The sequence below is a fragment of the Patagioenas fasciata genome, chromosome 5 (assembly GCF_037038585.1).
Source record: "Patagioenas fasciata isolate bPatFas1 chromosome 5, bPatFas1.hap1, whole genome shotgun sequence".
Taxonomy (NCBI): domain Eukaryota; kingdom Metazoa; phylum Chordata; class Aves; order Columbiformes; family Columbidae; genus Patagioenas; species Patagioenas fasciata.
In genome coordinates, this window is record NC_092524.1 from 18,507,442 (window position 1) to 18,520,559 (window position 13,118).

General features: G+C 40.4%; 2 protein-coding genes across 16 annotated transcripts in view; one reads left to right on the forward strand and one right to left on the reverse strand.

Moving 5' to 3' along the window:
* The window catches only part of CHID1 (chitinase domain containing 1), a 132,634-nt gene that overhangs the window by 118,943 nt on the left and 573 nt on the right, over window positions 1–13,118 (forward strand). The window lies entirely within an intron of this gene.
* TSPAN4 (tetraspanin 4) overlaps window positions 4,641–13,118 on the reverse strand; it is a 443,521-nt gene continuing 435,043 nt past the window's right edge. For all 15 annotated transcript variants that reach the window (XM_071809022.1, XM_071809021.1, XM_065839654.2 and 12 more), the window contains one exon: window positions 4,641–12,997. In XM_071809022.1, the coding sequence (XP_071665123.1) occupies window positions 12,929–12,997 (69 nt within the window). In that variant the 3' untranslated portion in view covers window positions 4,641–12,928. The remainder of the gene's footprint in view (window positions 12,998–13,118) is intronic.

Here is a 13,118-nt window from a genome sequence, read left to right on the forward strand (position 1 = left end):
ATTTTGCACCTCAAGTGTTTTGTCCATTAAAATGAGTCTGGTTTGTTTTTGTTAATTCTGCATGAGGAAGCATTTGTAAACGTGTATAGTGAGTATTTCTAAAGATTTTTCTAATAAAATAGGTGTTCAAGTATGGAATAAAGCATGAGCGAACTAAGCTAGTTCACACACAAAAGTAATTGAAAGTGAGAGATCAGTTTTATTACCAAATCTGCAGTTGTTTCAAGGACTGCCCTGTAGGTCTTACAACATAATTTGAATATTGTTTATTTGTTTCAAACTAGTCACTTTGCAGACTTACCATTTCCCTGGTATGGTCATGTGGGTTGTTAGGGGAAGGAGGACAAAGATTCCTCAGTTTCTGGTAAATTTAGAAACCATATTCCTCTGGACTCTTGTGAAGGGCCATGCTTTGCAGTAATCCAGGACAGTTTTAGAAATTTACATCTGAGGTACTGACATTCTTATAAGTAAAAAGCTTGGGAAAGCAAAAGAGTGCACTGAAGGTGTATATCACTGAATTGAGTTTTGAAAATATAGGAGTTAAAGCATGGGTTATGTATGCGTGAATGATACTAAATGCTGTGATTGTTGTAATCCCCTTCTAATAAAGCGATTGACTTGCAGTACAAAATGACTTACATAATTCTGCATGCTGTATTATCCCTTCCAAGGGTTTTGAAGCCTTATGTGTTTTCTAGCCCTCAGTACCTCCTTACTCTGTTGAAGTACCTGAAGAACTTGTTTTTATGAAATGTTAATCATGGTCCTCAGACACGAATAATGAAGTACTTTGTTCCATACTGATGGGTCTATACATTACATGGGTCAGGGAAACACAAGGCAGAACCTCAGCTAAACCTCCAGCAAAATACATCCAAAGGGTAACTTCGCATTTCGAGATGTGACAACATTGTGGAAGATTTTGGGGGGTGTATTGGTTTTGCAGCTGCTCTCTGGAGTCCACATGTAAGAAGTGTAACGGGAATGGCAGCACCCACGTGCTACACATGTCACAGTGCTGTCACCTAGCACGGAGCAGAGCAGTGTGTCTCCACCAGTCTGTGCTGAGGTCCCTGGTACAGGCATGGTGGAAGAACCTTGGACAACTGTCTGGTATTTTGCCTTGTCATGTTTTACGTCAGCACTAAATCCAATAGTCCAGTTTTGATTATTCCCTAGATTTGCATGTGTACACACAGACTCTAAGCTTCTTATTTCTTTTACCTTTTGGCAATATCCAAGTTTACCAGTGGGGGTGTTAATGCCTGTCTGACCATTGTTTGACATCTGAGTCTCTCTGGAGTCTAAGAATGGGAAATTAAAGTTTATATTTCTGTTCGCAGAGAAGCTGCTGCACCTCTGATTCCTGGAGGAGTTTCAGCATGCCCGCTCACAGGGGAATGGTGATGCTGTGCAGAGAGGAATGGACCTGGCTGCAGTAGAAAGCTTGGGATGGAGGGAAGGGCACTGAGTAAGGCAAAAGAATTATCTAACCAGGGAAGGTCTTAGTGCCTCAGACACAATGAGGCACAGACCTCATGAGCTCACAGGGCTGCTTCAGGGGGCAGCAGGACTGCTTGCACTACAGATCTCTGCTGATCTTCTGTCAAAGAGGCCAGCGGGATTTTAGCAGCCTTGTGGGTACTCCCTGACCCCTGCCCACAGGAGAGCTCCCAAACAGAACACCCATTTGCTGCTGTTTTCCTGGTGACCATCTGTCTTACTGTTGGGTCCAGTGGAATGCCTTAACAGTAGGAAAACCTAAAAATCTCAGCCTTCCTGGTTTCCCCTACCGCAACAGCTGAAATACAAGAGGAAAGTAATCCATCTGGCTACATGCCCCCCCTTTCCTATTAGGTAGAAAATGATTTTTCAGAAAATCTTGATTTGGATACATATCCAGCTTATGCGTTGTAGTTAGCCTAAATTTTAGGCAAAATCTATCTTGGCTGAATGCTTTTAAAATAATATGGTGGAAAGCAGCAGAGATCCAATATCAGAAATGCTGCTGGTCCTGCTAACTTTAACCATCTGCTTGTCTGTCTGTCTCTTTAGCTGCAGTGCTTCCCATCAACATTATCAGAGTACTGTGAATCCTGCCATGAACATCTTTCTAATTGCTAAGCTGGCATTTCAAGGCAGCTTTTGTCCTTCAGAGATAAAGCCCTTGAACCCTGGGTCTAGACAAGCAGGGGACACATGGGCTGATTTAAAATGAATGGATGTATTACACATTTCTCCTGCTAGTGTGGGGACATCTGCCTTTATCTAATACCATCATGTGTATATATATATGTGTAGTGGGAAAATGTTTATCTTCTGTGCACTGTTTAGGATTTCTCAGTCATACAGAAGTACTTAAGATTAAGACCTTAATATTGAAGAAGCTCTCTATTGTTAGAGAGCAAGTGAACCTGCCAATGTGAGATTGGGTTGGCAGCTCAGTGGATTAATGGAAACATGGAGTTGGATTTAAAAGCCCTGAATAATAATCTTTAAATATGCTTAGGCAGTGTGGTTGTGCAGTTTCCCTGGAGAATCATCATATTCTCTGCTTCAAAAATTACACCAAGGACATAACTGAAACTATAGCACAGCCTTGCCTACTGGCAAATCTGCTTTCGTTCCTGGGGCTTAAATTCCTTTGTGCGCATCTGTACACTGGGAGTGTCATTCCTCGTGGGTTTTCGCTTCTTATTATATTGTTGCCACAGGAACAATTTTACCCAGACCTTAAAAGCAAGAGGTGCAGAGCAGAGCTGAGCAACTTTCCTGTCTGAACAGAGATCTTGCTTAGGCTTTCAAATAAGCAAATGATGCTATTTGGAAATACTGAAGTGAATATTATGTTGAGGCTTGTGATATGTGCTCTCAATAAGGCAGCCAGAGGAAATTTGAAAAAGACTGGCTTGGCTGGCTTTTTAATTTTTTTCAAAACTCCCGTCTGTGAAATTGTGTGGTGCTTCTAGATTGTGTAACCCATTCCAATAGTACTTCATTCTCTGATAGATATCTGAGTCATCACACTGCAATGAGAGTATAGACACAATGTGATGCATTCTGAGATGTCTTCAGACAAATTGAAAGTCTTGAGAATATTTTCATTGTAGGAAATAGCTTTTTCTTATTTATGTAAGAACTTAGCAGTCTGAAAGGTGTCTGGATTTGCTTTACCTGTGTACACGTTTCTGGGGATTATCTCAATTTCAATTTAATTTGCCACTTCATGATGTAAAGCTCTCAGGGACTCTCTAATTTTCAGTGAGAGCTCACTAAATTAAAATGAAATTGGCAGCACTGAGAATGGCAGTGTTGTCCTGAATTTCTGTTTATACTGCACGAGAGCTGCAAATAAGGCAACAGGACACTTGGTTGTTTGGTACTAGATCTGATTGTGCAGCCGAACACCCTTATGTTCTGTGTAATTGCCCTGAAGACAGCTTTTTAACTTGCAGGATGCTGTGCTCCATGTGACCAGTGACACATCAGCTGTGACATGCTGAGTTCTTTTAAATGTCATGGATCTCAGCAGTTTTCAGCAATGTTTAAATTACATATAAATTTTCCCCTGCTGCTCCCTGGATTGATTTACTGTGAGGCTGGAAGTACCAGACGTTGGAGGATGTAAGAGGAATCAATGTCTGTACCCCTTGTAACTGTTTTCATCATCTGAGTATTCCAGTGTCCTTCAGTAGCTCTGTGAACCTGCAGCACCTAGGAGGGGAGTAGATTGATCAGTCTAAAGAGGACAGGAAAACAGTTGGAATAGGATGAAAGCAGCATCAAGGAAAAAAAAGGTAAACAATTGCACTAAACATTGATATCCATACCTTTGACCTTGTGTATGCTGTATGGGGTACATGAGTTCACCCCTGCTCCTGGTGATGGTATTGGCTGCAGTGCCCCTGCTAGGAAGTTACCTAAGGGGGTGGTAAGATGAAGACTATCAGAGGGATGGACTGATTGCCCCTGGCTGCAGTACCAGTAGAGCATCATAGCTTTTGTCATACAGATCTGAATCACAGCATGCTATAGAGAAGGACTACTTCAGTCCCAGAACTGAGAGAACCACTACCTACACAAGACTCAAACCCTCCAAATCTGCTAAATCACAGGGACTAGGAGGACCCGAGGGACTTCATACACACTGCGCTGCGTCTGTTGTGAATGAGCTGACCATGTATTTCAAGGGATACTGCTCAGGTGCCAAGTGCTGTCTGCCCAGGTCTAGTGTCTGTTTCCAACCTTCTCCCATACTTTTCATCTGTGTTTTTCCATACCTTTCACTTTTGGTTTCCCTTCCTTGCCTTTCCTGGTGCAGAATTTTGGATAAATTTGAGTACTGTGTCATCCACAGCAAAAATTGCTTGTATTGGTATATTCTAGTTCTTCGAAGGACCTATGTACCTGGTTTTTTAGCATACATTAATGCTTCATTCCATCAAGATTGTGAGTTGCAGCAGGCTTTTAATTGTGCCAGTTTTCCATGTGAGAATTCTTTTAAACTTGTTAGCGCTTAATTCAAATGACCTTTTGATAATGAAGATTGTATTGTGTCAGGGTACCTAGCTGTGGTGCACAGTTAGGAATAAGGTGTTTAACAGGGAAGAACTCTAATGCATGGACTTCACAGGAAGGAGATTTAAAACTTCAATTTTTATTAGCACCAAATATCAAGCAAGTTCCATGACAACAAGCTGTACTTCCAAGCTGGTGAGTTATTTTGTTTAGGGAAAGTGAGTTGATAATTATATGACACATTACTTCAGTCTGGGTACTTTCTTGCATTTGCAAATCCATAATTCCTTCAGTTGTTCACGGGTCTGAGTTCACAATTTCTGTTCTTTCCCCAAAAGCAGGAGTATTTTCAACCACAAGATTTCAAGGCATCTTTATTTTGAGAGACCAAGTAACATAACTTAGCTGCTCACCAGAAGAATAGTCAAAAGCACCTCTCGCTTCTAGGAGGAAATATTCCTGTTTCTTTTTCTAACATTCTTGTGTGTCCAGTTCCTGCAGCTGAGCTCACAGCGTGAACATTTTTCCCAAATAGTTTCTCTTGTAGCTCAATGCAGCCTCCTTATTCAACGAATTCCAACGTGACTTTCAAATGAAGTTAATACAGGTGCAAAGACAGTGGTCATTGCTGGGGAAGGAGATCTGTGTGGTGCTCTGAGGATTACAAAGAAGCTGTTAGTGACTTTATTTGGTATAGGGTGATAGAGTGAGACAAGGTGTTCCAACTAAGCACTCAAGCAGCACCATGGGGAAGTGCTCTTCTCCTGGAATACTTGTGCATTGAGAACTGAGTCTGTGAACAGCTTTAACTCCCTGGGTGGGGAAGGGTTCAATTCCTTTTTTTTTTTTGTAGAAGTTGTCTTGGACAGGCTGCCACAGCACAAAATGTGAGGGACGCATATGCTGCTCTGGTCACCTCAGTAGTGCATGGATGCATGTGAGCATTTCAAAGAACAGCAATGGCAACGTGTCTAGTCTGAAGCATTTTTCAGCTCAGTATTCTGGGTGCTTACTACCCAAGCTGAGATACAGTATCAGAATTGGTTGATAGCATCTGTGGATGATGCAATAACACTGAGTTTCCAAGGTAAACTGGGTTAAAAGAAAAAAAAAAAAACCTAATCCTCACAGCCTTTGTTTCTCTGGGGAACACTAAACAACTACTGACTGTTCGGCTGGGTACCTGTGCTCATCCAGCCATTTGCAGGTTTGCATTGGGGAACTGAGGACACTGAGAGCAATTCTGGGTTAGCCACTAGTCAGGTCCATAACTAGGCTGACATGAACTACTTGGTTACAGTACTCCCTTTTCTGTGCTATATAGAGACTATGGTTTCCTAACTCAATGTCAAAACTGAACTTGTAAAGCCATGTAGGATGCCTGTCCTTGAGTTACACGATACAAATAGCTGAATCCCCTCTGCATTTGGCAGACTGGGACCTTGATTAACCAGGTATCCCTGTGTGCGGAACAGCAAGTGTAAATGGTATGGCAAAGGTGGAAGGGCTGGAGCAGTGATGGGCTTAAGCTTTACAGCAAAGGAAATGTATTTGTGGAGGCGGGAGATGATGAGTTGCATCTGAGTAGACTTTCACAAACCAGATCCTGAAATCCCTTTATTACTACAGTAGTTTGTCATGTCTTCAGTATGAATGCTTTATACCTGAAACTCTTGGCGGTGTCCATATGGAAAAATAAACACATAATACACATTAACAGCTGGGGTTTTATGCTGTACTTTGTTTTATATAGATTTAGTTATATACACTTATATTTTATTTCCTTGGCTGTGATTTGAACCACATTCTGTAAGAGCAGTGCCATGGGAATGTAAGGGGAGGTTTACAGTGGATAAGGATCCCGTACTTTCAAGTTATTCTCATAACCACAATTACCGGGAAGTCTCTGTTAAGTTATTTTGTAGTAACAAAATATTCTGCCTAAACAACTTCTGCATAAAAGATACCAGGGAGTTGTTTGAGAAACCAGTTTATATTAATAGCTCTCTAATATGCACTGGTGTGGGTTTGGTAGTGAATGCTTTCTGGCTGTTGCAGGGAGTGTAAACTAAGCTGTTCTTACAGGTCAACAAACCTGTGATTTCTAGTGAACAGAATAACATACAGTGTTTCTATGGGGAAACAGTTTTACTGAGGGAAGGGTCAGAAAGCAAGGCCTAGGGTCAAATGACCTACATAGGCAACTGCGGGGATTTCAGAAGAATGGCCTTTCAAATTGCACTCACTAGGTGAGTTGTTAATGATTATCTGTTGGGGTTTTTAACATATGGGAAGGTAAGAAATATTTGGCTCTGTATTTTGCACTTCTGATGTGTCAAAACAAAGCTTTGGATGAAGTTTCATAGGCTACCCTTAAGTCTCTTTGAAAATAAATGCCATGCAGGCAGAAAATGCTTTGTATTACACAGCTAATATAATCACCTAAGCCTGATATTCTCAGGTTGTGTTAAGTACATTTGACAAAAACGCAGGACATCAGCTAAAATAGTAGGATAGTTGTTAATTAAAATAGAAACACCTCTGTACATGCCAACATGTAGTTCAGAAAGCAAAGAAAACTGAACTAGGATAGCTGCTGGGGGAAGGTATACTGAGCTTAATTTTTTAAAACAATGGGATGTTGAAAATCAATAGTGTACTCTATTACCCAGGTTTAAGCTTTAGTGGAAAGACAAATTGGACCATAAAGGTAATACAGCTGCTCTGTGCCCATATATTTCTGTACGAATCATTAAGTTAGCATTCTTGAAGTATTGATTCAATGGTGCATAAAGGAAATTGAAAAGCAGCATTAAAATCCATGTAAGAAGGGTTCTTCTACATGTACATGGCATGATGAAATTGTGACATTCACTGCTACAATCTGAGACTGAAGTGGAAAGTTTCACAAAGTCAGAAAGGGATTAAACGTAGATGTGGTTAATGAGACCAGCTAGTGGTACACTTAACAGGATGAAGAAAATTCAAGGAATATAAAAATGTGCCTACTGAACTGAGGAAGTTGTAAGGAACTTCCACCAATGGTTTGGGTTATCCTTTGTGAGGTTTCCTGCAACAACCTCTAAAACGTCTGGGTCTCCACTTTCACATCACATCTACCCCTGCACTTTCAATACTATGCCTGTGGTTTTGTTCAAAATGCACCCAGTTTAGAGCAGTTTCACTTGTGAAGCTGTTTGACCTGGAGGGTACAATAAATTGTATTGAAAAAGGCAGTGTTAATTCATAGTTGTTCCTGTTTAACAGAGTTTGGTGCTAATTTTCTAAGTTTTTCTATGTAATTTCTGAATTTAAGCAACTACCTCAGAAAAAGAGAGGTCCATTTGTTTCAAAATTAACAGTAACAGACAAGTTCTAAACAGAAGATAATTGAGTTTGGGTCTGAGTATTTTGTTACACTGTAAACCTCATCCCCTAGTATTATCTTAATTGTTATCCGCTATCACGTAATTTCAGGTTGCCCTTAAGAGGAAACAGAAAAGGTTATAAATTTACTTGGGAATGGGTTAGCGACTTAACAATAATAAAAAATATATATATAAGGAAGGATAGCTCAAATCAAAGATAGGTAATGAAAAAGGACAAAAAATATGTATCATCTTTTTTTCATTCTGTATACTGTGTGTGCACTTGTGCACACACATCTTTGGGCATGTATATACTCACTCTATAGCTTGTAGTGTAGTTGACTATAAAGAATACAAAAGACATTCTGTTGTAAACTTTAAAGAATATTTAATAACTTTTTAAAAATAAAAATGTATATTTTATATTTTGTTCTTATATGAATGCACAAAAATGTATCACTGTAGTTGCAGCGACAAAAATCCAAAGAACTGAGGAGACCTGCCTACTGTGGTCAGATGCCAGTGACAATCTAGCATTCACAAAGGAATCCAAACAAAATTTCCCATGGCAAGTCCTGACTTGTTTTCTTACTGTGAATTGTCTAACTCTGTACATGTGAAGATCATTCACACTCAGCACGAGTCCTTGCAAACAAAGTTAATGAAGAATCTGGTTTTAAAAGAAATGTCACAGCCAGCTGCTGGTTCCTGTTGCTTACCTCTGGTGCCACATTTCTAGCACAACAATGAAGCTGAGGGGTGAGTGAATGGCTTCAACTTTCTCCACACTAACAACCTCCTGCCCCATTTACGAATGGGGGCAGAGGCAGCCAGGAGCCACACGCACTGAAACACGTAACCAAGTTCCTAATTAGTTTGTGAGGAATGAGGGGCATGGGAGGATTCACGTAGCAGCCATATTGCTGATGCAAGATAAAATACAGCCGTTGTGCAGTTCCTTCCTCTCCATATTGTAAAACATACAATACTGCCTTCAAATGGTAATTATTGAATGGAAGAATAAATCTTTACAAGTTTATATTATTTGAGGGGGGGGGAACAAAAGAAATATTCATAGAACAGAAACTGGAGTGTATTTCAGTGATTGTGGACTATACAATGTGGAGCTAAATAATTCTGTTGTACAAGCAATAAGATTTGGTTGCTACTGACAGTTACTGTACAGGAGAATAACCATATTCTATTAAGTATACATATGTATATATATTGTTATAATTGTGAAGATGAAAAACTAGAACTATACTGGACTCAATCTAAAAGCTAAATTCTGGTGTTGCTAAGTTCAGTAGGTCAAGCCTCGTGCTCTGTGCTTTCACATCTTGTTATTAAGCAGAAAGAGCAATGAGTATAAATTAGGAGTGCTCTCCTTCAATTGCCTTTGGTTCTGTCTTCAATTTAAATGTATAGAGTCTTCCTTCATGTTTAAAAATAAGAAGTGAAAGTAATATAGAAGACTTTACTAAAAGTGACAAAACACTAATGGAAGCAATCGGAATGACTGTGTTGCTCTGCACGTGTACGATATAAGCAGCCTTTTACATGTGTGTTATTCTACAGGGTAGTTATAACCAACCAGTTCAATGTGAATTTTTATGCATAATATGGAACTATCTTTTTGATTTTTAAAAAAAGATTGTTGCTGTTACATATCACAAGATTTTTCTAACCTTGTCAGCAGAGAACAGATGCAATGCTTTCAAGAAGAAAATATGATAAGTCTGAGGCTTGTTATATGCGGTGTGTTCAGAGGTTTGAAATTGGATTGTGCTGGTAATGCTTTAAGCACAGTAACATCTGTCTGGCCTGTGTGAAGAGAGTTAATAACATCAAATATAGGAAACAGTCCAGTTCAAATTATAAACAAGTTGCAGTAGCATCTCAGTTGGCAGTGTAAGGATAGTGTTTAAAAAAAAGAATTATTAGCAGCAATGTGTTGTCTGGTAGTTGTGTTTTTTTGTTGTTGTTGTTTTGCTTTGTTTTCAGCAGTTAGTGCCGTACGTTTTTGTTGCAGTGACTGGGATTTACAAAGTGAGTATTGCTTATACTGCCTGTAGATACATGTTTTTGAAAACCGAGGCAGTTTATCTTGTTGTAAAGACACCTAAATGGTCAAAAATGATTAGAGGGAACTCTTGAAGTGTGACTTGTCTTCAGTCTCTGTCTCTCATTTCATTTGTTCTGTATGTTTAGCTGAAGTCTAGCATTCTTCTCTAAGAGCTCAGTGCATATTCCTGGGATGCTCACACGTTTGTGATCTCTCTTCTCTCTACACCACCGCCAGGGAAACTGATGAGAGTTGCCATCTGCGGGAGCTCTGTCACACAATGGTTTGCTCTTATCAGCTGAGCCATCATCAGTCTGCTGTCTCTCTGTTAATTTTTAATGGCAGCGATCACTACAAATAGACTTGTCTACCTTTTATCTTTCTTAAAAATCAGTGTTTTATTAATGTATTCATCACTCTGTTATGCTGCTTTTCAGCAGTGGAAACTCTGAGCTGTCAGCAGGAGCACCTGTATGTACAAACTATAAACCACGGCAGGAACTAATGGTGAATCTAACCTGTAATTGCATCTAGGCAGGAAAGAAAGTGACAGAGAGGAGAGAGGGAAGGAACTTACACCATCTTTTGAAGAGCAGGACTGTTGGCAGGTCAGCCTGGGCTCAGGAAGCAGAGAGCATTGAGACTGGTGATTGTAACACCAGGAGTTGGTCTCTTCCTTGGGGTACAGTGTGCCCATGTGTGGGCTACTCAGTTTAACCTCTCTTGGGTCGGGGTCTGTTAACATTTGTCAAAGCTTGTTAGCATGGTAGTAAAATCCTTAAGTTGTGCTGAGGTTGCTGTGATAGTGAGTGATTAGGAAGCCACATAAAATGCACACAAGTATTAACGTTACTTTCAACTTAGCCTTCACAGCTAAATGCCCCATGCTACAGTGGCTGGTGCATAAAAGTGGGGGTAAGACTTTAAAAGAAACTTGCTCTTTCACATACCAGACTGCTCTAAGCACTTCCCCACAAAACATGGAGTAGCCTGAGGGTGAGAAGACTGCAGGCAATCAGCAAAGATGGAAAAAAAGCCCAAAACCTAAGCAGTGAGAGTAGTATTTGTCAATGGTGCAGGTTCAGAAATGGTTACTTACAGGTGTTAAGGAGATTGTTCAAAGGCTGTGGGCCTGTGAGTCCAGCTTTACTGCTGGAAATTGCCTTTAAATCAAAGTAAGCAAAATGGTGACAAGTCTCATAGCTGAGACTTGCTGTTGTAAGCACTAAAGGTACCAGGTAACTTTTTTTTGCCTGGAACAGCTGCGCTGAGCTTTCTGGGAAAACAGGGCATTGCAGCTCTCTGCGGCCTACTGTCCATGGCTGAGAAGTCTCAGAGGCAGGCTGCAGGGAGCAGCCCAGCTGCATTGCTCTGTTTGCCTGTTCCCTGATGTGTCCTCTCCCTGGAGCGCTTCAGCTCCTCCCTGGCATGTGTGCGCGTTATTTGAGGCTGCTTGCCGATGGGGAATTGTTTGAACAACTGGAAACATCTGATTTTTAGTGCCATCACTAGAAAGTGTGCACAGAAGGGTACTACATAAATTACTCCAGTTACCAGTGCAGGGTGAGGAAGTCAGACAACTGGTGTGTGTTTTCTGGTTCAGGAAAGTTATGACTTTGATTTCTGAAAATTCCAGAAAATGTGGGGCATATTCTAGCCAACAGCCATGCAGAGGGAGACGGGTCTGAAAAACAGAACTGAGAGGTGACTCCGGTTCTAGCAGACTGATGTGTCTTGGCTGTTGTAAGCGTGTAGTTGGAAAAAACAAAAAAAGCTAAGCATAAAAACATATTTAAGTGTTAACTCTCAGAAAAATGAACAATGTGCAAAAGATTTTTCCTCAGCAAGACAAACTCTATCATGCCTGCATATGATGATACCCAAAGTAAATTAATGAAATGGTGACATTCAGGGAAGGAGAAGCTGACAGCTTTGTACAGACCTTCAAATGTGGAAACGAGTGATATTTTTTGGCTGACTAACTTGAAACAGGGATGATAAAAAATAAAGCCATAGTCGAATGACAGAGAGAGCCCACTCACAAGTTGTTTACTGAAATGAAGATACAGCTGAAAGTAATTACTTGTTTCCCAGAGGTATAAGTGATACTGCTTCCTACAAGAAATAATACTCAGTTATTTCAGTTGGAATGTAAAATAGGATAGAAAGGTTCCCTCTTTCTGAGGTTAGATGCTGGGTATTTTCACCTCCTTTCAGAACAGTATGTGTATATGAATGTAATATATATTACATATACAGTCAACCATCTATATTCCGCTGGCAATTAATAAGTGAGACAATGTCCAATGTTGTTTTCTCTTTACAGCCAGATCTCACTGTGCAGATTCTGATTAAAAGCCTGACTTTGCAGTGCATCAGATCAAAAATACTCCTTTAAAATAACATTTCTGAAGATGATCCTCTCCTGGCTACAAAATTATGTTGAGACACTTGGAGGCAGGACTGCTTGATCTTGACATTTTAGCTGTGTGCAAACTGTAGTAAAATTACAATTGCATTCAGTGCTAGCTACTCTGTACCTTCTTTCCACACTGAAGAACACTCCTTTTCTACTCCCTCTCTTCCAGACTGTGAAACGTGAGGAGACAACCTCACAGGTTTTGCAGAGGTTGCCTCAGTGCAATCTTTTCCTACCATCGGTTTGCAGATGAGCCCCTCAGAAGCAGCCTCCTCTGCCTTGCCACAGGCCATAGAAGGAGCCATTGCTCTCTGGAGGTTTCTTCTGTTTAAAGACAAGGCTGCTTCTTACCTCTGCCAGTTCAAGTACTGGCTTTTTCTTTTCTTCCTCCTTCAGTAAAGTGTGATTCACAAAATCTTCAGAAAGATAGCATTATACACAGTTTATAGTACAAAGGCGGGGGGCGGGGGTCAAAAAAAAAGGCCAGACGAATGAGCATGAAGGAGACTTCTCCTGTGTCCTTTGGAGGAGGAGCAGAAAGATTGGTAATGGTATCTATGCACAATAGGTGTCTGCCTTGACTACCTGACAGTACATGGTCATTGCAAAGGTGAGTCCGAGTATCTAAAAGAAAACAAACAAACATTTTTCAGTAAGTAAAAAACCACCCCAATTTATTGAAACAAACAAAAAAAAAGAGAGAGAAAAGCATGCTTACACTGGTTTTGTTCACACACAGGAAGAC